We start from the raw sequence: 26,762 nt of genomic DNA on the forward strand, positions 1-26,762 counted from the left end.
CTGCAGACTGCGGACACTCGCGTGGGGGGCCCTCTCGACACAGCCGGCTGCCAGGCCAAGGTGCCTGCGCAGAAATGTAATTACTGCAGACAGGGAGAGCCAGAGAGAAAATTGAACAGGAGACAAGTCAGGCTGCAGGCACCCCACTGGAACACACCTGCATCAGGGTGACAGGGAAGAGTAGGGTGGGGGTAGAGAGGGGGGGGGGGTAAAGGGAGAGGCTGGCGGAGAGAGCATTGCAGAGGAAGCGAGGGGGGGAGCAAGGCAGAGTAAGCAGGAGGTGGGTGGGGGGCAATAAAGGCAGGAAGAGTAGAGGAGAGTGAGCGACTGGGAAACGCAGCTGGGAGAGCAAACCCACAAACCACAGGCTTAGAGTCCCTGCCATGAAGGCTTACTGACTGATGATGAGCCCAACCTTCCTGGCTAGAATGTTGTTTCATGCTTAATGCTTTGGGGTGGATGTCAAATAACTATTCCTGGTGTAAGGAATGATTTACTGAGTTGAAAACCAGCTTCACATGTATGAAAATTAAATCTTCACTGTTATGATGAAGCATGTGATTGTGGTACGTTCCAGTCATAAGTATTTCTTGCATCATCTTAGTCATGTCAGGTAGCAGTAAAGTAAAGCTGTTTTTTTATTTAATTGTGTTTGGTGGTTCTCAGGTGGCTTCATGGTGAGTGTGAGATGCAGGCAGGGGGCAACTTGGACCTCCACCCACAGGCCGACTACATCTGCACCGTCTGTAAGCAGGTGGAGAGCGACATGGTGGAAACCCCGGCCAGCCCCATCCAGGAATCCACAGAACCAGAACCAGAACCCACTATGGGTAAGAAACACACAGCTCTGTACAGCTGTCATTTACCTACAGTTGAAGTCGATAGTTTACATACACTTAGATTGGAGTCATTAAAACTTGTTTTTCAACCACTCCAAAAATGTCTTGTTAACAAACTATAGTCTTGGCAAGTTGGTTAGGACGTCTACTTTGTGCATGACACAAGCAATTTTTCCAACAATTGTTTACAGACAGATTATTTGACTTATAATTCACTGTATCACAATTCCAGTGGGTCAGAAGTTTAAATACACTAAGTTGACTGTGCCTTTAAACAGCTTGAAAAATTCCAGAAAATTACGTCATGGCTTTAGAAGCTTTTGATAGGCTAATTGACAGCATTTGAGTCAATTGGAGGTACACCTGTGGGATGTATTTCAAGGTCTACCTTAAAACTCTGTGCCTATTTGCTTGACATCATGAGAAAATCAAAAGAAATCAGCCAAGACCTCAGAAAAAAGATGAAAAGGTCTGGTTCATCCTTGGGAGCAATTTCCAAACGCCTGAAGGTACCATGTTCATCTGTACAAACAATAGTATGCAACACCATGTGACTCAGCCTTCACACCGCTCAGGAAGGTGCCGCGTTCTGTCTCCTAGAGCTGAACGTACTTTTGTGCGAACGGTGCAAATCAATCCCAGAACAACAGCAAAGGACCTTATGAAGATGCTGGAGGAAACGGGTACAAAAGTATCTATATCCACAGTAAAACGAGTCCTATATCGACATAGCCTGAAAGGCTGCTCAGCAAGGAAGAAGCTGCTGCTCCAAAACCGCTATAAAAAAGCCAGACTACAGTTTGCAACTGCACATGGGGACAAAGATTGTACTTTTTGGAGAAATGTCCTCTTGTCTGATGAAACAAAAATATAACTGTTTGGCCATAATGACCATCATTATGTTTGGAGGAAAAACGGGGAAGCTCGCAAGCCAAATTACCAAATTAAATACCAAATTAAATATAAATCATGCCTTACCTTTGACAAACTTCTTCTGTTGGCACTCCAATATGTCCCATAAACATCACAAATGGTCCTTTTGTTCGATTAATTCCATCCATATTTATCCAAAATGTCAATTTATTTGGCGCATTTGATCCAGAAAAACATTGGTTCCAACTTCCGCAACATGACTAGAAAATATCTCAAAGGTTACCTGTAAACCTTGCCAAAACATTTCAAACTACTTTTGTAATACAACTTTAGGTATTGTTTTAAAGTAAATAATCGCTAACATTGAAGACTGGATGATCTGTGTTCAATACAGGAAGAAAATTAACTGACGCTATATTTCTGGTCATGCGCCTCTATCAAAGAGTACACATTAAGTGACCCTTGTTTTGAACAGGGCTACTTCTTCATTACACAAAGGAAAAACCTCAAGCAATTTCCAGAGACTGGTGACATCCAGTGGAAGCAGTAGGAACTGCAAGCAAGTCCCTTAGAAATCTGGATTCCCAATGAAAAACCATTGAAAAGAGTGACCTCAAATAAAAAATAAAAAATAGTTTGTCCTCGGGGTTTCGCCTGCTACATAAGTTCTGTTATACTCACAGACATGATTCAAACAGTTTTAGAAACTTCAGAGTGTTTTCTATACAAATCTACTAATAATATGCATATCTTATATTCTGGGGATGAGTAGCAGACAGTTGAATTTGGGCATGCTTTTCATCCAAAATTCCAAATGCTGCCCCCTATCCTAGAGACGTTAAAGCTTGGTCGCAAATGGGTCTTCCAAATGGACAATGACCCCAAGCATACTTCCAAAGTTGTGGCAAAATGGCTTCAGCATTTATTTCTGTAGGTCTAACAGGAGTTTGTGAGCGCACTCAGCACAGCTTCAGCTTGTGTAGAGGGAGCGATCGGAACACGAGTGAGTGAAACACTGAGGGGATTTAGGTAGAACTGTGTGACGCTTGTCTTGGTTTATTTTTTTGTCGCCCTGCATATGCACATGTACAAATGGAACACTGAAGTCAAAGCAAATTAATGTTGTTTTCCAGAGTCTTGTTGACTCTGGAATAGTGCTGTAGTCTGACTGATTAGTGTTGTAGTACTGTTGACTGTGGAATAGTGTTATTGTCTAGTTGACTGTGGAATAGTGTTGTAGTCTTGTTGACTATCAGAATAGTGTTGACTGTGGGATAGTGTTGTAGTCTTGACTATGGAGTAGTGTTGTAGTACTGTTGACTGTAATAGTGTTATTGTCTAGTTGACTGTGGAATAGTGTTGTAGTCTTGTTGACTATCAGAATAGTGTTGACTGTGGGATAGTGTTGTAGTCTTGTTGACTATCAGAATAGTGTTGACTGTGGGATAGTGTTGTAGTCTTGACTATGGAGTAGTGTTGTAGTACTGTTGACTGTAATAGGGTTATTGTCTTGTTGATTTTGCGGAAAGGTGTTGTAGTCTAGTTGACGACTATGGACTAGTGCTGTAGTCTAGTTGACGACTATGGACTAGTGCCGTAGTCTCGTCGTTGACGACTATGGATTAGTGCCGTAGTCTCGTCGTTGACGACTATGGACTAGTGCCGTAGTTTCGTCGTTGACGACTATGGACTAGTGCCGTAGTCTCGTCGTTGACGACTATGGATTAGTGCCGTAGTCTCGTCGTTGACGACTATGGACTAGTGCTGTAGTCTCGTCGTTGACGACTATGGACTAGTGCCGTAGTTTCGTCGTTGACGACTATGGACTAGTGCCGTAGTTTCGTCGTTGACGACTATGGACTAGTGCCGTAGTTTCGTCGTTGACGACTATGGACTAGTGCCGTAGTCTCGTCGTTGACGACTATGGACTAGTGCCGTAGTCTCGTCGTTGACGACTATGGATTAGTGCCGTAGTCTCGTCGTTGACGACTATGGACTAGTGCCGTAGTTTCGTCGTTGACGACTATGGACTAGTGCCGTAGTTTCGTCGTTGACAACTATGGACTAGTGCCGTAGTTTCGTCGTTGACGACTATGGACTAGTGCCGTAGTCTAGTTGACGACTATGGACTAGTGCCGTAGTTTCGTCGTTGACGACTATGGACTAGTGCCGTAGTTTCGTCGTTGACGACTATGGACTAGTGCCGTAGTCTCGTCGTTGACGACTATGGACTAGTGCCGTAGTCTCGTCGTTGACGACTATGGATTAGTGCCGTAGTCTCGTCGTTGACGACTATGGACTAGTGCCGTAGTTTCGTCGTTGACGACTATGGATTAGTGCCGTAGTCTCGTCGTTGACGACTATGGACTAGTGCCGTAGTCTCGTCGTTGACGACTATCGACTAGTGCCGTAGTTTCGTCGTTGACGACTATGGACTAGTGCCGTAGTTTCGTCGTTGACGACTATGGATTAGTGCCGTAGTTTCGTCGTTGACAACTATGGACTAGTGCCGTAGTTTCGTCGTTGACGACTATGGACTAGTGCCGTAGTTTCGTCGTTGACGACTATGGACTAGTGCCGTAGTCTCGTCGTTGACGACTATGGACTAGTGCCGTAGTCTCGTCGTTGACGACTATGGACTAGTGCCGTAGTTTCGTCGTTGACGACTATGGATTAGTGCCGTAGTTTCGTCGTTGACAACTATGGACTAGTGCCGTAGTTTCGTCGTTGACGACTATGGACTAGTGCCGTAGTTTCGTCGTTGACGACTATGGACTAGTGCCGTAGTCTCGTCGTTGACGACTATGGACTAGTGCCGTAGTCTCGTCGTTGACGACTATGGACTAGTGCCGTAGTTTCGTCGTTGACGACTATGGACTAGTGCCGTAGTCTCGTCGTTGACGACTATGGACTAGTGCCGTAGTCTCGTCGTTGACGACTATGGACTAGTGCCGTAGTCTAGTTGACGACTATGGACTAGTGCCGTAGTTTCGTCGTTGACGACTATGGACTAGTGCCGTAGTTTCGTCGTTGACGACTATGGACTAGTGCCGTAGTTTCGTCGTTGACGACTATGGACTAGTGCCGTAGTCTCGTCGTTGACGACTATGGACTAGTGCCGTAGTTTCGTCGTTGACGACTATCGACTAGTGCCGTAGTTTCGTCGTTGACGACTATGGACTAGTGCCGTAGTCTCGTCGTTGACGACTATGGACTAGTGCCGTAGTCTCGTCGTTGACGACTATGGACTAGTGCCGTAGTCTCGTCGTTGACGACTATGGACTAGTGCCGTAGTTTCGTCGTTGACGACTATGGACTAGTGCCGTAGTCTCGTCGTTGACGACTATGGACTAGTGCCGTAGTCTCGTCGTTGACGACTATCGACTAGTGCCGTAGTTTCGTCGTTGACGACTATGGACTAGTGCCGTAGTCTCGTCGTTGACGACTATGGACTAGTGCCGTAGTCTCGTCGTTGACGACTATGGACTAGTGCCGTAGTCTCGTCGTTGACGACTATGGACTAGTGCCGTAGTTTCGTCGTTGACGACTATGGACTAGTGCCGTAGTCTCGTCGTTGACGACTATGGATTAGTGCCGTAGTCTCGTCGTTGACGACTATGGACTAGTGCCGTAGTTTCGTCGTTGACGACTATGGACTAGTGCCGTAGTCTCGTCGTTGACGACTATGGACTAGTGCCGTAGTCTCGTCGTTGACGACTATGGACTAGTGCCGTAGTCTCGTCGTTGACGACGACTATGGACTAGTGCTGCATAGTTCAGGTATTCCCAAACAGGGGTACCCGCAATGCCGTCGGGGGTACGCCAAATAAAAATGTGATTCACATCTGCATAATCTGCACAATTTTCAAAGTGCAATTATATTTTCCAACGAGGCTATACATTTGGGTGAGTTTTTTTTCTCTCTCTCGCCCGAGTAGCCTTGTTTCACTGCCAAAAATGAAATTAAGCCATCTAGTGTTCTTCGAAATAACACAATGTTAAATACAGGTAGCCTAGTCAGAGCCTAGTCAAATAATTAACATCCAATCACATTAACCGTTACTCTCTCGCGGGAAACCTTCACTCTTGCGCAGACATTTAGAACTGAAACATGACCATTTGAAAAATAAGCCACAGGAGTTTTTTGAGTGAGAATAAAGACGACTTCCAAGTATTAAGACTATAAAAGCAACAGATACCATTCATAAGAAGGGGCTAGAAGCGTCTTATATGGTGATCTACCGAGTGGCTAGGACATGCAAGCCACATTCTATTGTGGAGGACTTAATTATTCCTGCTGCCGCGGATATGGCTGGGACGACGCTAGGGGAAAAGGCAAAAAACTATACAGACAATGCCTTCATCAAACAACACTGTTTCACAACGCATCAGTGACATCCTCTTCTGCAAACCACTGGAAACCAGGACAACATGAGAGGATATTTTAAATTATTGTGACATCAGTGGTCAAGATGCGTTGGTTTCTGTACTGATGGCACAAAAAGCCATGACGGAGACATAATGGAGTGGTAACGTGCGTGCAAGCAGTTGCTCCCGATGCCACTTGTGTACACGGCATCATCCACCGAGAGGCTCTTGCTGCCAAGGGAAAGCCTGACAGCTTGAAAGACGTTTTGGACACTACAGTGAAAATGGTTAACTTTGTTAAAGCAAGGCCCCTGAACTCTCGTGTATTTTCTGCACTATGCAATGATATGGGCAGCGACCATGTAACGCTTTTACAACATACAGAAGTGCGCTGGTTATCAATGGGCAAAGTATTGAATGTTTTTTTTACAATATTGAGAGACAAGCTTAAAGTTTTCTTTACTGACCATAATTTTCACTTGTCTGACCGCTTGCATGATGACGAGTTTCTCACACGACTGGCCTATCTGGGTGATTTGTTTTTTCTCGCCCGAATGATCTGAATCTAGGATTACAGGGACTCTCCAACTATATTCAATGTGAGGGACAAAATGAAGGCTATTATTAAAAAGTTGGAGCTCTTCTCTGTCTGCATTTACAAGGACAACTCACAGGTCTTTCCATCGTTGTATGATTTTTTTTGTGTGCAAATGAACTCAAGCTTACGGACAATGCCAAATGTGATATAGCGAAGCACCTGAGTTAGCTGGGGGTGTGCAATTACGCAGGTACTTTCCCAAAACGGACGACACAAACAACTGGATTCGTTATCCCTTTCATGCCCTGCCTCCAGTCCACTTACCGATATCTGAACAAGAGAGCCTCATCGAAATTGCAACAAGGGGTTCTGTGAAAATGTAATTTAATCAGAAGCCACTGCCAGATTTCTGGATAGGGCTGCGCTCAGAGTTTCTTGCCTTGGCAAATCTCGCTGTTAAGACACTGATGCCCTTTGCAACCACGTACCTATGTGAGAGTGGACTCTCGGCCCTCACTAGCATGAAAACGAAATGTGTGTGGAAAATGATTTAAGACTGACACTCTCCAATACAACCCAACATTGCAGAGTGATGTGCATCCTTTCAAGCACACCCTTCTCATTAACCTGTGGTGAGTTATTCACATTTTTTTAATTCAACAAATAAGGTTTTATATGTAAGATGGCTAAATAATGAGCAAAATTAGCGATTATTATTATTATTTGTGACCTGGTCCTATAAGATCTTTTTGTCACTTCCCCCAAGCCGGGTTGTGACAACTCACACTCATTCTTATGTTTACTAAATGTATTGTATAGTGTGTGTGTGGCAGGCTTACAATGATGGCAAAAAACAACATTTGAGAGTGCGCTGACCCTGGTGCTAGAGGGGGTACGCAGCTGGAGGTTGAATGTTTGAAGGTGTACGGGACGATAAAAAGTTTGGGAACCACTGGTCCAGTTGATCATGTAGAATGTCGTTGTAGTCTTGTTGACTATGTGGAATAGTATTGTAGTCTTGCTGACAATGTGGAAAAGTGTTGTGGTCTAGCTGACTGTGGAATAATACTGTAGTCTAGTTGTTGACTGTGGAATAGTCGTATAGTCTTTGCATTAGTGTGTAAACATGTTGTTGTGTTGACTATGGAACAGTGCTGTAGTCTTTGACTTAGTTGTGTTCTTGTTGACTGGAAAATAGTTGTGGTCTTTTTGACTGTTGACTATGTGCTGTAGTAATGTTGACTGTGTAATTAGGGTCATTGTCTACCTGACTATGTGGAATAGTGCTGTAGTCTTGTTGTTGACTATGTGGAATAGTGCTGTAGTCTTGTTGACGATTTAGCTCAAACAAACTGGCCTGATCACATTTTCTGGACAATAACTAATTGGGTTTGGGGTTTTGTTAAGTGTTTTTGGAGGATGCAGTTAAATTCTGCAGATACTCAAAGGGAAGGTCCACACAGCATTGTCTGAATCCCTTCCATCCACTCCATCTCTCTGAGCCAGGCAGCGAGTGGTGGGAGAGAAATGCATCAATTACTGGCTTCCTGTATTCACAGAACCAGCTGGTGACCTATCATGGGCTGGCCCCACCAGCTAAAAGCCAATCTGATTTCCCTCGAAGGCGTTATTACCGGGCCTAATGAAAATGGACCCGGTTCCCAACCCGCTTGGCACCCAGATGAATTGCGGCGTGGATTTGTTGTGATTTCCCCCTTTCTCCTCCTCTCCTCTCCCTGTAGCCACCCATCAGCCTTCTCCAATGCCTTTTTGGTGTGTGTGTGTGTGTGTGTGTGTGTAAGAGGAGGATATGAGGGATTGTGTTAGTGTGTGCAAGCGGGATGCACATGCATGTATGCAAACGCATCAGTGTGTGTGCGCGCATACAGTGGGGCAAAAAAGTATTTAGTCAGCCACCAATTGTGCAAGTTCTCCCACTTAAAAAGATGAGAGGCCTGTAATTGTCATCATAGGTACACTTCAACTATGACAGACAAAATGAGAGAAAAAAAATCCAGAAAATCACATTGTAGGATTTTTAATGAATTTATTTGCAAATTATGGTGGAAAATAAGTATTTTGGCGAATATAAGAGTAAAATGATTCAATGTGCGCACTCGCTACATGTAGCTCTTCCTTTGATCTCAAAACAAGCACATCTGTTCATGCTGTTAACGCAGTCCAGTTCAATTGAGTGGCACCATTCCATATTTGCATATAGGTCTATTTGCATATAGGCCTACTGCAGTTCTGATTGGTTATTGCACACCGGTCTGTGTCTCACGACTGTCTGCCTTACCTATTTCTCTGTCTTGTTCGTTCCCTCCCTCCCATTCCCCCTCCCCTGCCCTCTATTTCTGTGCTGCTCATAGGAGAAGAAGTGAAAGGTCTCTCCTTGGGCACATATAGGCTGAATGCCTGGGACTGGGTGATGACGGGGATGTGTTCTAGAGAGGCGGAGACAAGAGATGGGGGGGGGTTGACTAAGCCCCCTTTTCACTCTATTATTTCTCTACCGGTCCTATCTCACTTTCTCTCCCTCTCTCCGGTCTTCTCTCCTGCTTTCTACATCTACCCTGTCTCTTGATCTAGCCAGTGCAGCTGAGGCTATGGTGTTGTGTGTGTTTCAGTGTGATTGGAACTTCAGCACCTTTAAAAAAAAAAACAAATTCTCTACCACTCCAGACAATGGGAGCTCTTGCCTCAATGTCAAGGGTGTGATTCAAGCAAGGGCCTTTTTATTGCAGGGTGTGTCCCAAATAGCACCCTATTCCCTATGTAGTGCATTACTTTTGACCAGGGCCCGCTCCCTTTGTATTACATTAACTACATCATTCTAGTGGGAGTCTCATCTGGAGGTCGACCGATTATGATTTTTCAACACCGATACAGATTATTGGAGGACCAAAAAAGCCGATACTGATTAATCGGACGGTTTTTATTTTATTTGTAATAATTACAATTACAACAATACTGAATGAACACTTATTTTAACTTAATATAATACATCAATCAAATACATAATGAAACATGTTCAATTTGGTTTAAATAATGCAAAAACAAAGTGTTGGAGAAGAAAGTAAATGTGCAACATGTGCCATGTAAGAAAGCTAACGTTTAAGTTCCTTGCTCAGAACATGAGAACATATGAAAGCTGGTGGTTCCTTTTAACCTCTTGCAGCTCCCCCCCCTACTTTGTGCAATTTCTGCCTGAAGACATACCCAAATCTAACAGCCTGTAGCTCAGGCACAGAACCAAGGATATGCATATTCTTGGTACCATTTGAAAGAAAACACTCTGAAGTTTGTGTAAATGTGAATTGAATGTAGGAGAATAACACACAATAGATCTGGTTTAGATAAAACAATGAAAACAGTTTTTTCTTTTTGTATCATCTTTAAAATGAACAAGATAAAACAAACGTTCAGATAGGATGATGGGGACAATTTCAGTGAAAAATATAAGAGGGCAACACTACTTGTGCAAAGTTTCAGAATGATAACTTCCAAAATGAGTGTGCTACATGACATTTATCATGAAGTCCCCCAGGTGTCCCACACAAGTAGCCCAAATGTACCCAAGTGGCCAAATTGGTGAAGGTATACATTTTGAAACAAATAACTATATACAAAATACCAAAATGGTATTCTAACACCCCCCCCCCCCACCCCCAAAATAACATGGGTAACTATTTAAACACTTTCAATATTTGGAAGACCCTCACATAAACGACTGCAGCATAAATACTGGAGGCTGAGACAGGAGGGATCAGGAGACACTGTGGCCCCATCCGATGAGACCCCCGGACAGGGCCAAACAGGAAGAATATAACCCCACCCACTTTGCCAAAGCTCTACAAATATTGTGCTGCTGATGCCATGTGCCATAGCAGTCTCTTTCTGCTGTAAAGCAGAGGGTCACCAAGCATGTGGTGCAAGTGATCGGGGACTTCATCTTGCAAACAACACAGCGACGCCTCCATGCTGTGCCCTTTTGGCCCTTAGGCACATCCATACATGCAGAAATAAATTTGAGCAGATGAGCACTTGGCAGGAGCAGAAGGGACAGAGGTAGAGTAGGTAGAACGTGGTGCTGCAGCAAGCAAGCTCCTTGATTACCAGCTCTCTGAAGGCTTTCTGTGAGAGGAAGGGCTTTCCACAGCTCTTAGCCATGTCCTTGTGTAGGATGAATGCATTCACCAGAGCAATGTCGATGAAATGATAGAAGAACGTCTTGTACCATTTCATTGTCTTATGTAGAACATTGTAATAGCCTGTTAGCGCATCTGATAGGTCGACACCTCCCATGCTCTTGTTGTAGTCCTTTACTGCAGTTGGAATGGGGACATTTTTGGTGGTCCATGCCCCGGCACTGTCCTTCACACGTCTGACAACATGATCCCCACTGAAGGACTTGTGGATTGTTGTGCACATCACCACCTCTCTGGTATCCATCCACTTTACAAAAAGCAGGCCATCTTCACGGATCCATCGCATGGTCCCCCGCTGAGCCCGCTTAGGCATGTCGTTCACCTTCGTCTTCGGAAAGCCCACCCTGTTGGTACGAATGGTGCCACAAGCCCACACATCCAGCTTCCTAAGGTCTGCAAACAGGGTAGGGCTTGTGTAGAAGTTATCCACAAACAGTTTGTAGCCCTTCCCTAGAGGTTGAAAATCCATTAACTCCATTACAGAGTCATAGCTAAGTCCCTTACCGGTAGCAAAACTGTTCTTCCCCTCATAGACTAAAAAATTGCATGTGTAGGCACACACAGAATCAGCCAACACAAACAGCTTGTAACCCCACTTGGTTGGTTTGTTTCTCATGTACTGTTTGAGGCCAATTCTGGCCTTTGAGGCTACCATCCTCTCATCTATTGACACATTCTGGGCTGGCTGAAAGTAGGTTTTGCAGGCCTCAACAATGTGCAAAATAAAACCTCTCTACTACAACAGTCTATCAAACGTTGCTGTGCCCCTCTTCTTGTCATTCGCTTCATCATCCTTTGGGTCACTGATATGAAGCGTCTGTGAAATAACCAGAAACCTTTTGCAAGACAACAGTCATGGGGAAAGGCAGTTGGTAGAGAGATGATGTTTTGGCAGTACGTCCAACCTGCCTAAGAACAACAGACCACATATAACCACGCCAGCCCAGGACCTCCACTTCAGTCGTCTTTATCTGCGATATCGTCTGAGAACAGCCACCCAAACAGCAAATGAAACTGAGGAGTATTTCTGTCTGTAATAAAGCCCTTTTGTGTGAGTGAACACATTCTGATTAGCTGGGCCTGACTCCCGAGTGGGTGGGCCTGGCTCCCAAGCCCACCCATGGCTGCGCCCCTGCAAAGTCATGTGATATCCATAGATCCTAATGAATTTATTTAAATTGACTGATTTCCTTATTTGAACTGTAACTCAGTAAAATGTTTGATATTGTTGCATTTTATATTTTTGTTCAGTATAAAATAATATATGCCATTTAGCAGATGCTTTTAAACAAGGCAACTTACAATCATACATGTATAGATTTCCATATGGGCAGTCCCACATTGAACCAACATTCTTCACTTGTTCTCTGAAAACACAGCCTGACAGCATAATCAGATAAATGAGAATGGAAGTGTGAAGGGAATCCAGTCTTGTGCCTGTCTGTGCTCTCTGATGGTGCTGAGATTTACAGCTCTCTTGGGGGGGGGTTCTGCCACAAGTTAAAAATAACTCCCCGGGCTCAGCCAATGGGATGCTCTGTCCTCGTTGCCCTCTTCTTCCGTCTGTGTTAGCTGAGTGTAGATGGTGGTAGCAGCAAAGAGACGGAGATGGAGAGATGCTGGTGTATTTACCACTAGTGGATTAAAAAAAAAGGCACTTTCTCCATCTCTCCCCCCTCTGTCTGTCCTCTTGTTTTCACCCTCGCTTTTTCCATCTCACCCCCCTTTCTCTCCACACACACACACACACACACACACACACACACACACACACACACACACACACACACACACACACACTGCCTCTACAATAGTGGTTCCCAACCTTTTTTGGTTTCTCTACCACCTGAATTTTGAATTTTGAACTGAATTTTGCTCTGCCTGGAGTGCCCTTGAAGTTCCCTGTCGTGCATTTTACCAGTAAACCTATGAACTCATGAGTTTTCCTTTTTTACAAGGAGCATTTGTGCGCCTAAGTTGAAAAATGTTGGCTCACACAAAGACATTTAGGGGCACAATGAAAAATATTTCAGATGGTAAAGATAGAATCCTTAATTTTCCTGGTAGATACGTTTGCTCGTAAATAAAACATTTGAGGTGTCACAGCAAAATTTCAAAAAAATCTAATTTTTTTGTCACTGAGCAAAATATCAGGTCTACTGAGCGCAAACTTGAACATTGTGAAAATTCTGTGCAACTTCCATTTACTGTGAGCACTGAGGCTGTACCCACTAAGTTAGTTTTAACAGCGGTCAAGTCGGCTACTTGTTGCTATTTGATCATAATGTAGGCCTACCAGAGTGGTCTACCATCAAAACTATGGAGAAAATGCATCCTATAACATTTTAACATGGAAATAGTCCAACATTCCATGAGGCGTTTGGAAAAAAAACATGCAGGGCTTGACATTAGGGCTGTGGCGGTCATGACATTTTGTCAGCCGGTGATTCAAGCAAATAACTGCTGGTCTCATGGTAATTGACCGTTAATGGACATAAACACACCTCCTGGCTTCCACGCATTACCTACAAGCCACTGTTACTATCCCCCACAGTACAAAAGTTGACCTATTCTGTGTGAGAAATAAATATTCCAATCATAGTCTGGGACAGTTGTGGGATGCGATAGATCCCAATTTAATATAACCACTAGCATCAAAAATCCTGATTTAAGCAATGAGCCTTACGCAACAGATGAGAGCGTTTAGCTTAAAATGTTGATAAACTATTAGGCTATTTCTTAACATAAAAAGCACAGCAATGCAGACACGGCAGTAGGCCATATGCACGAATGTTCCATTAGCAGGAAAACACCGTTCTTAAAAGTAAACACAAATGTGATTGTGCATGTAATGCTTTTATTATGAAGGTGCATTTTTATGGTGAAAAATGATCTTCCCCAAACTTAACTCACGCGCTGAGTGTATGCCAGTTAGGCTCTGCACCTGTTGTAAAGCGGATTAATGTGCTTCATTTTAAGAAGTTATTTGTCGACTTTAGTTGTGATACAAACCATTCACAAGTGATAGGCTAATATTGTCACCATCACACTATACTTGATATAATCTCGCCTTAACATATACTAAATAATATATGTGTGAAATGTGTTTTACTTTAGAAAGGACCCTTCATGCCCCTATCTCGAAACGGGCAGCAGGAAAAAAATCGGCATTGAAAAAAGGCGGAGGTCAGAGACCACTATGATGACACATCAAATGTGTTTGATGGATCGCTGGAAAAGATCAGGAATAGGCTTTTGTAGACTACAGTCCAAGCTATGTCTTCCAGTGGTGCGATTGCTGTCGGCATCCGAAGTCTGGTTCATCCTTGGGAGCAATTTCCAAACGCCTGAAGATACCACGTTCAACTGTACAAACAATAGTACACAAGTACAAACACCATGGGACCACACAGCCATCATACTGTTCGGGAAGGAGACGTGTTCTGTCTCCTAGAGATGAATGTACTTTGGTGCGAAAAGTGTAAGTCAATCCCAGAACAACGGCAAAGGACCTTGTGAAGATGCTGGAGGAAACCGGTACAAAAGTATCTATATCCACAGTAAAACAAGTCCTATAATGACAACCTGAAAGGCCGCTCAGCAAGGAAGAAGCCACTACTCTAAAACCGCCATAAAAAAAGCCAGACTATGGTTTGCAACTGCACATGGGGACAAAGATCATACTTTTTGGAGAAATATCCTCTGGTCTGATGAAACAAAAATAGAATTGTTTGGCCATAATGACCATCGTTATGTTTGGAGGAAAAGGGGAGGCTTGCAAGCTGAAGAACACCATCCCAACCGTGAAGCACGGGGGTGGCAGCATCATGTTGTGGGGGTGCTTTGCTGCAGAAGGGATTGGTGCACAAAATAAATGGCATCATGAGGAAAGAAAAGGATGTGAATATATTGAAGCAACATCTCAAGACATCAGTCGGGAAGTTAAAGCTTGGTCGCAAATTGGATCTTCCAAATGGACAATGACCCGAAGCATACTTCCAAAGTTGTGGGAAAATGGCTTAAGGACAACAAAGTCAAGGTATTGGAGTGGCCATCACAAAGCCCTGACCTCAATCCTACAGAACATTTGTGGGCAGAAATTAAAAAGTGTGTGCGAGCAAGGAGGCCTTACAAACCTGACTCAGTTACACCAGCTCTGTCAGGAGGAATGGGCCAAAATTCGCTCAACTTATTGTGTGAAGCTTTTGGAAGGCTTCCCGAAATGTTTGACCCAAGTTAAACAGTTTAATGGCAATGCTACCAAAAACGAATTGAGTGTATGTAAACTTCTGACCCACTGGGAATGTGATGAAAGAAATAAAAGCTGAAATATATAATTCTCTCTACAATTATTCTGACATTTCATATTTTTTAAATAAAGTGGTGATCCTAACTGACCTAAAACAGGGAATTTCTACTAGAAATTGTGAACAACTGAGTTTAAATGTATTTGGCTAAGGTGTATGTACACTTCCGACTTCAACTGTACATCCATTTTTTGACTTATACATATCTATCCGTTGATTCTTGAAGCATTTAACGTCTAAATGCCTCGTGAGCTTAGTTCAACTGTCACATTCCATGAGGACACAAAATATAAGCTTGTTTTTCTCCAACGTTTTTTTGAACATTGTAAATGTAAACAAACATGGTATAGCCTCATAACATAGTTAAAACGATACTTTTATGTAATAGATTGTCAGTCCTTGCATCATAGCTCTGTCTATTAATCTGAGCGTGGTTACATTTCTCCATGCCCATTCCTCAGCGTTTTACCAAAACAGAGGCGGGGTGCCCGTTTTGTTGTTGTTTCATCTGTAGATTTGCCTTTTAAACAGCTTAATATTTTCAAGATATCAATGTATCACCAACAAAAAGGTTAACAATAGGCCTATAGTGAATGCAGCATATGTTATTCATTTTCACATGTAAATAGTTGTGCTGAAAGCGTGCCATTCCATGAGCGCAGCATTTATTTTTCAACTCGAATCAATGAGCCCAATCAGTCCTCATGACGACAAAACCATTAACAACAGAGTAGGGCTGGCTAATCAGTCCTTAGTTTTGGGGTTATGCTCAGGTAAAAGATTCTTGAAGGTCAAGTTCATTGGAATGACTGGTATTCTGATGGACATTGGTTGTTAATGTAAAGATATAATTTAATCGTATTATATGTAGAAGAAGCCTACATAACCAACCCATAAAGCCTACATAACCAACCCATTTACATCCATGTATGGATGTAATGTAAACTTTAGCTATGTAAACTTTAACATTGATTTATCCTGCAATAGATGTTAAATTGGTAACATACATTTTTGTCTTCTTCTAATGCCTCTTAAGGGGAAAGTAATCTAAAAGTAACGGAATGTAATCTGATTACATTACTGAGTTTGGTTAATCCCAAAGTTACTTTACTGATTACAATTTTGGACAGGTAACTAACTGTAAACGGATTACATTTAGAAAGTAACCTACCCAACCCTGTCATCTATGCACTTAAATAGCGAATGGATAGCTTTTCCCATGGTTCATTTTCATTCCAGCCAGGCAGGCTGTACGCCTGTTTTGAAGATCAGCGATCTGTTTAAATTGAAAAATAAATATAGTAGGCCTAGCCTATAAAAATCTGCTGGATCCTCTTTTTAATAGAGGCCATCACTCTGTTTTTTCACGCAATTGCATAGCCTATAGAAATAATGCGCAACATGAGCTCTTTGGCTCTCATGAAGTGTTTAATTAGATTTTTGATTGACATTTGCATTGATGTCAGAGTGGTTAGAGGAACAATTGACTGCTGAGTACCAGGCAGTTAGCAAGTTTGGTAGGCTGCTAATGACCATCAGCAGCATCAGAGCTTGGAGAAGCCTAATTACAGTGACTAAAAGGACACATGGAATTTGACTGCCTTCATGACTCGAGACCGCCGGTGTGGCGGTAATACGGTCACCGTAACAGCCTTACTTGTCATGAACCTGTTTATCTACTTGTCCTTCAGACAAGGATGTGACTGAAAATGTTGTGGCATTTGATGCAAGAAACCACTTTACAAAATACAATGCATCATTATTCCCATACCATTATTACAGAGAATAACACATCATGCTACCCTAGGCAAATTGGCTACTTAGCTTATTCAAGCCTGTCTTAAAATACAAGACTGCCCCTTTAAGACAAAAAAAGCTCTTTGCCTGACTCACAAGAGCACTCCCCCATTGCTGACTACAAATGATCTTTAACTGGGCTAATAACTCACTAAATAGCAAAGGATATGAACAAATGTGCACACATGGCTACATGTAGCTCTCGCTTTGTTCTCAAAACAAGTGCATTTACTCGCACCACTAATGCTGTAAACACAGTCCAGTTCAAAGTCAATTGCACAGATCCATATATGGCAATGGTCTATTTGCATATAGGCCCACTGTAGCTCTTGTTGGTTATGGTGCACCAGTCTTTGTACGGGCTTGAGTCATGCCTGTCAATGCAATGGAATCCAACTTAGATGCGTTCTGCCTACAACAAAATCTCTTGCATAGTTAGTTTGGCATACTAAGTCTTGTATGGTTTGTTTTGTTTCGGTATGTTCCATTGAACATGGCTAATGCGTTGGTTCGATCACAAGTCCCACAGTTAAGGGAATCGTTGATAGTGTTAACTAAGGGAGAAAACTCTAGAAAGTTGAGTGAAGTTTAATCTATTGCTTCTCAGTGCGGGTTGACATTTCCTCTGCGCAGCACTCCCAGGGAGCTGCGCGCCTGCATGCAGCTTAGAGGGAATGTTGCTGTAGAACCCCTATCTAAACCTCCCATTGAGGTGTGGTAGTGCTAGAGTACCAGGTGGGTCCTCTGAGGCCTCAGGTACAGATGATTTAACTTTGAATTCCATGACTCTCCTCCTGTGTTCTGTCCCACCCATCCATTTCACTGTAAACCCTATTTAGTTTGCTTTCAAAGAAATCTTGAGCTCTGTTTTGACATGGGAGTTTATCTGCACCGTACTGTTGTGCGGGTGCCATGCAAAGCCGCACTGCAAAGCCTAAGACTTTCATTGCAGGCCAAACACAGTGGGATTGTTCAAACTCCTCTCATCTCTCTCTCTCTCACCCGATTCGCTGGGATTTTTATTTTCTGCCTGAAAACATTGCCGTGGTGTTCTAACAAGAGTGGGTCCTTGTAAACGGGGGTTGTCATGGTGACTCCTCCCTCTTTGGGTTTTACTGCATGTGCTTCTGCTCCTCCAATGCGAGGAGGAGAGCAGAGGAAGAAAGGGGGGAGAGGTGGTGAAGATGGAAGGAGAAGAGACAGAAATGGGGAGTTGAGAGTGAAAGGTCGTTGCAGGGGAAATTAACTAGATTGTTTCGGAAAATGGAAAGAAACTGATGGGCACTTTACCCCAGTAGTCTTTTTTGCATTGATGTAGACCTAGACAGTAGATGCATTGAGTCTTAGAGTCTTGAAATGATGCTTATCATTTTAATGTCTCATTTCACACATCCCTTCCTTATTAAACAATTACCAAGTCTTCCTATAGTGGATGGAGTTCATGTAAATACTAGAATGTAGTCCTGTATCACTGCTATAATCATGATGCAATGTGGAGAAGTATTGCATGACTGTCATCGGGGAGGACTTGGATCAAACTGAAAATTGTCAATTAAATTAGGCTATGTTTATAGAGGGAACACTAAGTATTGAGTTATTGAACCAGCTGGGGTTTGGGCTTTGGGATGGGGAGGGCGGGGAGTTGCAGTACCTTGGAGGAAGATGTTCCCTAATTAACTTGAGATTAGAGCCTAATTGGAAGGGCTGTGAATTGTTGAGTAGGGACTCGATTTCCCATTGTCTATTCTCATCTATTCCTTTGTCTCATGGCCAGATTTTCAATAGGACCAAATTTTACTCTCATAACAGATTTTTCAGTTATTTTCAGTGAGATTTGGATGGAAGCCTAGTTTTCTGAGAGAAGCAGAGCTCTCAATCAAATTGTGACTTAGTTGTTATTTCCTGTCTTCCAGATGTCTTTATGGCTGTGGTGGAGGAGGAGGTGTCCCTGGAGGAGGAGGCGCGTCCAAGCCCTCAGCTGGAGGAGGAGGAGGCGCGTCCAAGCCCTCGGCTGGAGGAGGAGGAGGCGCGTCAAAGCCCTCGGCTGGAGGAGGAGGAGGCGCGTCCAGGCCCTCGGCTGGAGGAGGAGGAGGCGCGTCCAAGCCCTCGGCTGGAGGAGGAGGAGGCGCGTCAAAGCCCTCGGCTGGAGGAGGAGGAGGCGCGTCCAGGCCCTCGGCTGGAGGAGGAGGAGGCGCCGCGTCCAGGCCCTCGGCTGGAGGAGGAGGAGGCGCCGCGTCCAGGCCCTCGGCTGGAGGAGGAGGAGGAGGCGGCGCCGCGTCCAGGCCCTCGGCTGGAGGAGGAGGAGGAGGCGCCGCCGCGTCCAGGCCCTCGGCTGGAGGAGGAGGAGGCGCCGCCGCGTCCAGGCCCTCGGCTGGAGGAGGAGGAGGCGCCGCCGCGTCCAGGCCCTCGGCTGGAGGAGGAGGAGGCGCCGCCGCGTCCAGGCCCTCGGCTGGAGGAGGAGGAGGCGCCGCCGCGTCCAGGCCCTCGGCTGGAGGAGGAGGAGGAGGAGGCGCCGCCGCGTCCAGGCCCTCGGCTGGAGGAGGAGGAGGCGCCGCCGCGTCCAGTCCCTCGGCTGGAGGAGGAGGAGGAGGAGGAGGCGCCGCCGCGTCCAGGCCCTCGGCTGGAGGAGGAGGAGGCGCCGCCGCGTCCAGGCCCTCGGCTGGAGGAGGAGGAGGAGGCGCCGCCGCGTCCAGGCCCTCGGCTGGAGGAGGAGGAGGAGGAGGCGCCGCCGCGTCCAGGCCCTCGGCTGGAGGAGGAGGAGGAGGCGCCGTGTCCAGGCCCTCGGCTGGAGGAGGAGGAGGCGCCCCCGCGTCCAGGCCCTCGGCTGGAGGAGGAGGAGGAGGAGGCGCCGCCGCGTCCAGGCCTTCGGCTGGAGGAGGAGGAGGAGGCGCCGCCGCGTCCAGGCCCTTGGCTGGAGGAGGAGGAGGAGGAGGCGCCGCCGCGTCCAGGCCCTCGGCTGGAGGAGGAGGCGCGTCCAGGCAATCGGCAGGAGGAGGAGGCGCGTCCAGGCAATCGGCAGGAGGAGGAGGCGCGTCCAGGCCCTCTAAAGGAGCCTAAAGTGTCTCCATCAGGTACAGTATAGAAAACCATTCGACACGAAGTATTAGTACAAAGTATTAGGAACACCTTCGTGCACTCTACAAGGTGTCGAAAGTGTTCCACAGGGATGCCGGCCCGTGTTCACCCCAATGCTTCCCACAGTCAAATAGATGTCCTTTGGGTGGTGGACCATTCTTGATACACATGGGAAACTGCTTAGTGTGAAAAACTCTGCAGATTTGCAGTTCTTGACACACTCAAACCGGTGCGCCTGGCACCTACAACCATACCCCATTCAAAGGCACCTAAAATCTTTTGTCTTGCCCATTCACCCTCTGAATGGCACATACACAATCCATGTCTCAATTGCCTCAATGTTTTAAAATAATTATTTAACCTGTCTCCTCCCCTTCATCTACACTGATTGAAGTCGTTTTAACAAGTGACATCAATAACATTTCATAGCTTTCACCAGGATTCACCTGGTCAGTTTGTCGTGGAAAGAGCAGGTGTTCCTGATGTTTTGGTGCACTTGTGTATGCTTTAAAATCACAATGTCTAAGTATAACTTCCCTCAACCACTAACTCTCCACTTGCTTTGTGACTTTGGAAAAAGTTCAGCACAACATCCATTCAATAAAGCATGATAAAAAAAACAAACAAGGTTATGCTCTTATTTGATTGGCTTTCTCTGTTCCAGGTGTTGAACTGGCGCAGGAGATTCAGGTGACCGTTACCCTGGCGGAGGGCCGGGAGTCTCCCCAGAGGTCTGGAACTCTAGCGGACGTGTCACCGCTCGCCTCCCAGAGTCCCGCCTCACCCGTGGACGATTTCCAACAGGAACTGGAAATAACAGACTCTTTACAAACGGAAAAAGGTGCGGCGCCCGAGGAGGCTTTGCCCTGCGATGTAGAGGGGGAGGAGACCAAATCGGAGGACTCAAAAACGACTTTAGCCACGCCCACCAAAGAAATATCTCATGAGCTTTTAGAGGAGACTACTGAAGAGGCTCCTGTGGAGGAGGAGGAGCCTATGGAAGTAGCACCTGTAGAAACGAAGCCTTTAGAATTGGCTGCAATGGAGACTACTGTTGAGCAGAATGTTATGGAACCCATGCAGGATGCAGTTGTAGAAAAGGAGGTTGAGGAGAAGTTGCAGGGGTTGGAGGATGAGGAGTTGCCTCCAATTGTTTTGGACGAGGGGGAAGTGTTGCTTCCAAATATATTGCCCATTGCAGAGGACACAATCAGAGAAAATGAGCTTAGTCCCATGGCTGAACTTCCTGAAATGGAGAGCCCCGTAGACATGGATACTACAGAAGAAATGGATATCATGCCCGCCAGCAACCACAACCTCTCGGACTTCAGCTCACCGAGGGGAGAGGACAAAGCCCCAAAGGCTTCCCCTGAAATGTCCCCTGAGCTCTCGCTCATGCCAATCCGGCCCCTCTTCCGTACAGAGTCCTTTCCCAGGGTGTCCAGCCCTCCTTGGGTTCAGGTCCAAATCCAGGCCCAGGCTGCTCCACCACAGACACAACCTCATTCTGGATATAGTGCTTGTGTGCCTCCCACCACCACAACCTTTTTCCCCCTAACTCCCAAGATTGGCATGGGGAAGCCTGCCATCTCCAAGAGGAAGTTCTCCCCTGGGAGACCAAGGGTGAAGCAGGTAAGGCTTTTCATCTATTTTTTTATCTCGTTTTTTACAGGAAGGTTTCTTTCCCAAAACTGGATTGGAAGCTCCACTAGTCTGTAGTTCTTCTAGCAGGTATGTAGCAATTCTAGCTGGTCTGTAGGTGTTCTAGTAAGTCTGTAGCCATTATAACAAACCTTTAGTTCTTCTAGCAGGTTTGTAGTTCTTCTAGCAGGTCTGTAGTTCTTCTAGCAGGTCTGTAGTTCTTCTAGCAGGTCTGTAGTTCTTCTTGCAGGTCTGTAGGTATTCTAGCAGTATTCTGTACAATTGAAGTCGGAAGTTTACATACACTTAGGTTGGAGTCATTAAAACTTGTTTTTCAACCACTCCACAAATGTCTTGTTAACAAACTATAGTTTTGGCAAGTCGGTTAGGATATCTACTTTGTGATTACACAAGTAATTTTTCCAACAATTGTTTACAGACAGATTATTTCACGTATAATTCACTGTGTCACAATTTCAGTGGGTCAGAAGTTGACATACACTAAGTTGACTGTGCCTTTAAACAGCTTGGAAAATACCAGAAAGTGATGTCATGGCTTTAGAAGTTTCTGATAGGCTAATTGACATCATTTGAGTCAATTGGAGGTGTACCTGTGGATGTATTTCAAGGGCTATCTTCAAACTCAGTGCCTCTTTGCTTGACATCATGGGAAAATCAAAATAAATTAGCCAAGACCTCAGAAAACGAATTGTAGACCTCCACAAGTCTGGTTCATCCTTGAGAGCAATTTCCAAATGCCTGAAAGTACCACGTGCATCTGTATAAACAATAGTATGCAACACCATGTGACTCCGCCTTCACACCACTCAGGAAGGTGCCGCGTTCTGTCTCCTAGAGATGAACGTACTTTTGTGCGAACGGTGCAAATCAATCCCAGAACAACAGCAAAGGAACTTGTGAAGATGCTGGAGGAAGCAGGTACAACGTATCTATACCCACAGTAAAACAAGTCCTATATCGACATAACCTGAAAGGCCGCTCAGTAAGGAAGAAGCCAGTGCTCCAAAACTGCCATAAAAAAGCCATACTACTGTTTGGAACAAAGATCGTACTTTTGTCAATTTGTATTTTAGATTTTTTAGATTTTACCCCCTTTTCTCCCCAATTTTGTGGTAGCCAATTGTTAGTAATTACAATCATGTCTCATCTCTACAACTCCCGTACGGGCTCGGGAGAGGCGAAGGTCGAAAGCCATGAGTCCTCTGAAACACAACCCAACCAACCCAACTGCTTCTTAACACAGCGCGCATCCAACCCGGAAGCCAGCCACACCAATGTGTCGGAGGAAACACTGTGCACCTGGCGACCTTGGTTAGCGTGCACTGCGCCCGGCCCGCCACAGGAGTCACTGGTGCGCGATGAGACCATACTTTTTGGCGAAATGTCCTCTGGCCTGATGAAACAAAAATAGAACTGTTTGGCCATAATGCCCATCGTTATGTTTGAAGGAAAAAGGTGGAGGCTCGCAAGCCGACGAACACTATCCCAACCGTGATGCATGGGGTTTGCAGCATCATGTTGTGGTGGTGCTTTGCTGCAGGAGGGACTGGTGCACTTCACAAAATAGATGGCATCATGAGGAGAGAAGTACAACAAAGTCAAGGTATTGGATTGGCCATCACAAAGCCCTGACCTCAATCCTGTAGAACGTTTGTGGGCAGAACTGAAAAAGTGTGTGCGAGCAAGGAGGCCTACAAACCTGACTCAGTTACATCAGCTCTGTCAGGAGGAATGGGCCAAAATTCACCCAACTTATTGTGGGAAGCTTGTGGAAGGCTACCTGAAACGTTTGACCCAAGTTTAACAATTTGAAGGCAATGCTACCAAATACAAATTGAGTGTATGTGAACTTCTGACCAACTGGGAATGTGATGAAAAAAAATATATAAATCATTCTCTCTACTATTATTCTAACATTTCACATTCTTTAAGTAAAGTGGTGATCCTAACTGACCTAAGACAGGGCATTTTTACAAGGATTAAATGTCAGGAATTGTGGAAAAACTGAGTTTAAATGTATTTGGCTAAGGTGTATGTAAACTTCTGACCTCAACTGTAGTTCTAGTTAGTCTGTAGCCATTATAACAAACCTTTTTAGTTCTTCTAGCAGGTATTTCGTTCTTCAAGCAGGTTTGTAGCTATTCTAGCAGGTCTGTAGCTATTCTAGCGGGTCTGTAGTTCTTCTAGCGGGTCTGTAGTTCTTCTAGCGGGTCTGTAGTTCTTCTAGCCGGTCTGTAGTCCTTCTGGCGGGTCTGTAGGTCTTCTAGCTGGTCTGTAGTTATTCTAGCAGGTATGTAGTTCTAGTAGGTCTGTAGCCATTATAACAAACCGTTAGTTCTTCTAGCAGGTCTGTAGCTATTCTAGCAGGTTTGTAGTTCTCTGGGACTTTCTGTAGCTGTTCAACTAGGTCTGTAGCTTTATCCAAAGACTCCTCTGCTGTGGTGGGAGTTGTGCTACTCTGGCTGATCCACAGCTCGTATCCTCTCTCTCTGTAATTATATTCCCTCCTTTCCCATTCCCTCTTGTTGCTCAGTTTAGTGCCAGTGTGGAGTGTGTTTTAATTAATGTTGAGAGGCTCTGGCTGCTTTCTCTCTCCCTCTCTTGCATTCTTTCTAGCTCTTTTGCTCACTATCTCGCTCTTCCTTGCTCTCTTTTGCTATCTCTTTTTTCCCTCCCCCTCTCTCCTTCTCTTGCTCTCTTTGCCTTTCTCTCTTCCTCTTTCTTTCTCTATCACTCTCTCGTTCACATAGTTGAGTATAAGAGTATAAGAGCCTTTGGGGAGGGAGTAGCGAGGGCTGAGGTCTGTGCCAAGGGTTTGATGCTGGGTAGAGGAGGGGGGACACCATATAAAGGAGTCTTTTGGAGGTGTTTTAATTCGTATAAGAGCTCATTGAGGCATGAAGCACGACACAAACCCATTTCCACCAAGCTGAGGGAAGAGGGAGGACACCTCTTTTTAAGGCCAGCCAAAGCTGTCAGAAGGGGAAATTCAACTTGGCTTCTCGGTATATCTAAGCCCAATAGTCAGCTTTTGACTCAGAACTGGAAAGCCTTGAATGATGTTTACCTTTTCATTTATTTATTTTTAAGTATAGAGGTCAATGTTTGTTTTTTACTTGGATTTGTTTTGGATATGATATAAAAAAAAATGTAGGATGCATCTGCAACTACTCGCATATAAAAGATGTCACCTTGTTTCGACTTTGGGCGAACATGTGCAATACTTATTTTAATAGTAGATTTCGCGGGTGTGTGTGTAGCACTTGTGTTTGTGTAGTCCATACTTTCTCTTTTAGTTTTTTCCCTCTTAGGAGGATTACTGTTTCCTGTACAGGATCATTTGCAGGGTTTGCTTTCATCGCTAGGATCAGCTGGGATTTCCTATGTGTAGTGTGTGCTTGCTTGCTTGCCTGTCTGTGAGTTCTACTGAGCATTTGAGTGTGTGCGTGCGTTCGGGTTTCCGTTCGAAAAATGTGGAGTTGGACATTTTGACCGGCAGCAATTTATTTGAGATATTTACCGGACCATAAGCATTTGTAACCTGACTAGGGCATCCACCCACAGAGTTCAGAATGACAGAAAGCACAATTTAGATTATGGAAATTAATCTTAACAGAACAAGGAACTCGAGGATGCAACGGCATGTGTCCTTACCGAATTCCTTCACTTTTCCGCAACTTATGTCAATCTACTATTCCCCCAGAGTATTTTTTTTATTAACCTATTCTATTGGTCAGCTTGTCGTTCTGTGTGTGACAGAAATAGCCTATTCCAAATTGATTATGGGACAGTTATGGGACGAAAGATCCCAAATTCGTACAACCAGTTGGCCTGACGAGGCTACCAAGAGGGTTTGGGTCCAGACCCTGTAGCAGCCGGCCGCGACCGGGAGGCCCATGGGGCGGCGCACAATTGGCCCAGCGTCGTCCGGGTTAGGGAGGGTTTGGCTGGCAGGGATATCCTTTTCTTATTGTGCACTAGCGAGTCCTGTGGCGGGCCGGGCGCAGTGCATGCTGACACTGTCGCAAGGTGTAGTACGGTGTTTCCTCCGACACATTGGTGCAGCTGGCTTCCGGTTTGGAGGGACCATTGTGTCAAGAACAGTGCGGCTTGGTTGGGTTGTGTTTCGGAGGACGCATGGCTCTCGACCTTTGCCTCTCCCGAGTCCGTACGGGAGTTGCAGCGATGAGACAAGCCAGTAACTACTACCAATTAGATACCACAAAATTGGGGAGAAAAAATGGGGTGAATTTTTGTGTGTGTAATTGGCAAGAAAACACTATTGTAAAAATGGATGAAAATATCCAGTTGAAAAACAGGAGATCTAAAGGTGCAACAACTATACTGAACAAAAATCTAAACGCAACATGCAACAACTATACTGAACAGAAATCTAAATGCAACATGCAACAACTATACTGAACAGAAATCTAAACGCAACATGCAACAACTATACTGAACAAAAATCTAAACGCAACATGCAACCATTTTAGAGATTTGACGGAATTACAGTTCATATAAGGAAATCAGTCAATTTAAATAAATTTAAAGGGCTCTAATCGATGGATTTCACATGACTGGGAATACAGATATTAAAATCTGTTAACATCTGTTGGTATCAAATACCTTTAAAAAATGGTAGGGGCGAGGATCAGAAATATCAAACAGATACATTAAGTGGATAAGGAACAGTACTTTACCACATTGTCCTAGGCTATATAGACATGAACAATAGGAGAAATATTACATTTCAGCCTGATTTCCAGATTATTATTATTAATATACAAATGAACTTTAATGAACATTATTCACATAGGATGTATGCTATAATGAAATATTCTATCACATTCATAAATTATTGGAGAAAAGGTAATGTATGAATGTATTATCAGTTCATTAATCTACTTAATTGTATAGTCTAACAAATTCAAGAATGATTGACAATAAATAATTGTAATCAATTTAAAATTCAATGTTAGCTAGCTACATGTCTTAAGCTAAAGTGTACTGTTAGCTAGCAAGCTAACTTTAGCTGGCTTGCTCCCTAGCTAACGTTACGTGCATGTTGTTATTATTCTTATCCCAGAGCCGT

At 44.6% G+C, this 26,762-nt stretch overlaps 1 protein-coding gene across 16 annotated transcripts in view; it reads left to right on the forward strand.

Moving 5' to 3' along the window:
- The window catches only part of LOC110490933 (histone-lysine N-methyltransferase 2C), a 231,504-nt gene that overhangs the window by 81,233 nt on the left and 123,509 nt on the right, over positions 1–26,762 (forward strand). For all 16 annotated transcript variants that reach the window (XM_090199401.1, XM_090199404.1, XM_090199405.1 and 13 more), the window contains exons 11-13: positions 667–830; positions 18,847–20,004; positions 20,673–21,640. In XM_090199401.1, the coding sequence (XP_090055527.1) occupies positions 667–830; positions 18,847–20,004; positions 20,673–21,640 (2,290 nt within the window). The remainder of the gene's footprint in view (positions 1–666; positions 831–18,846; positions 20,005–20,672; positions 21,641–26,762) is intronic.

Source organism: Oncorhynchus mykiss, chromosome 15 (assembly GCF_057628025.1).
Source record: "Oncorhynchus mykiss isolate SJ-2025 chromosome 15, ASM5762802v1, whole genome shotgun sequence".
In the NCBI taxonomy this organism is placed as follows: Eukaryota; Metazoa; Chordata; class Actinopteri; order Salmoniformes; family Salmonidae; genus Oncorhynchus; species Oncorhynchus mykiss.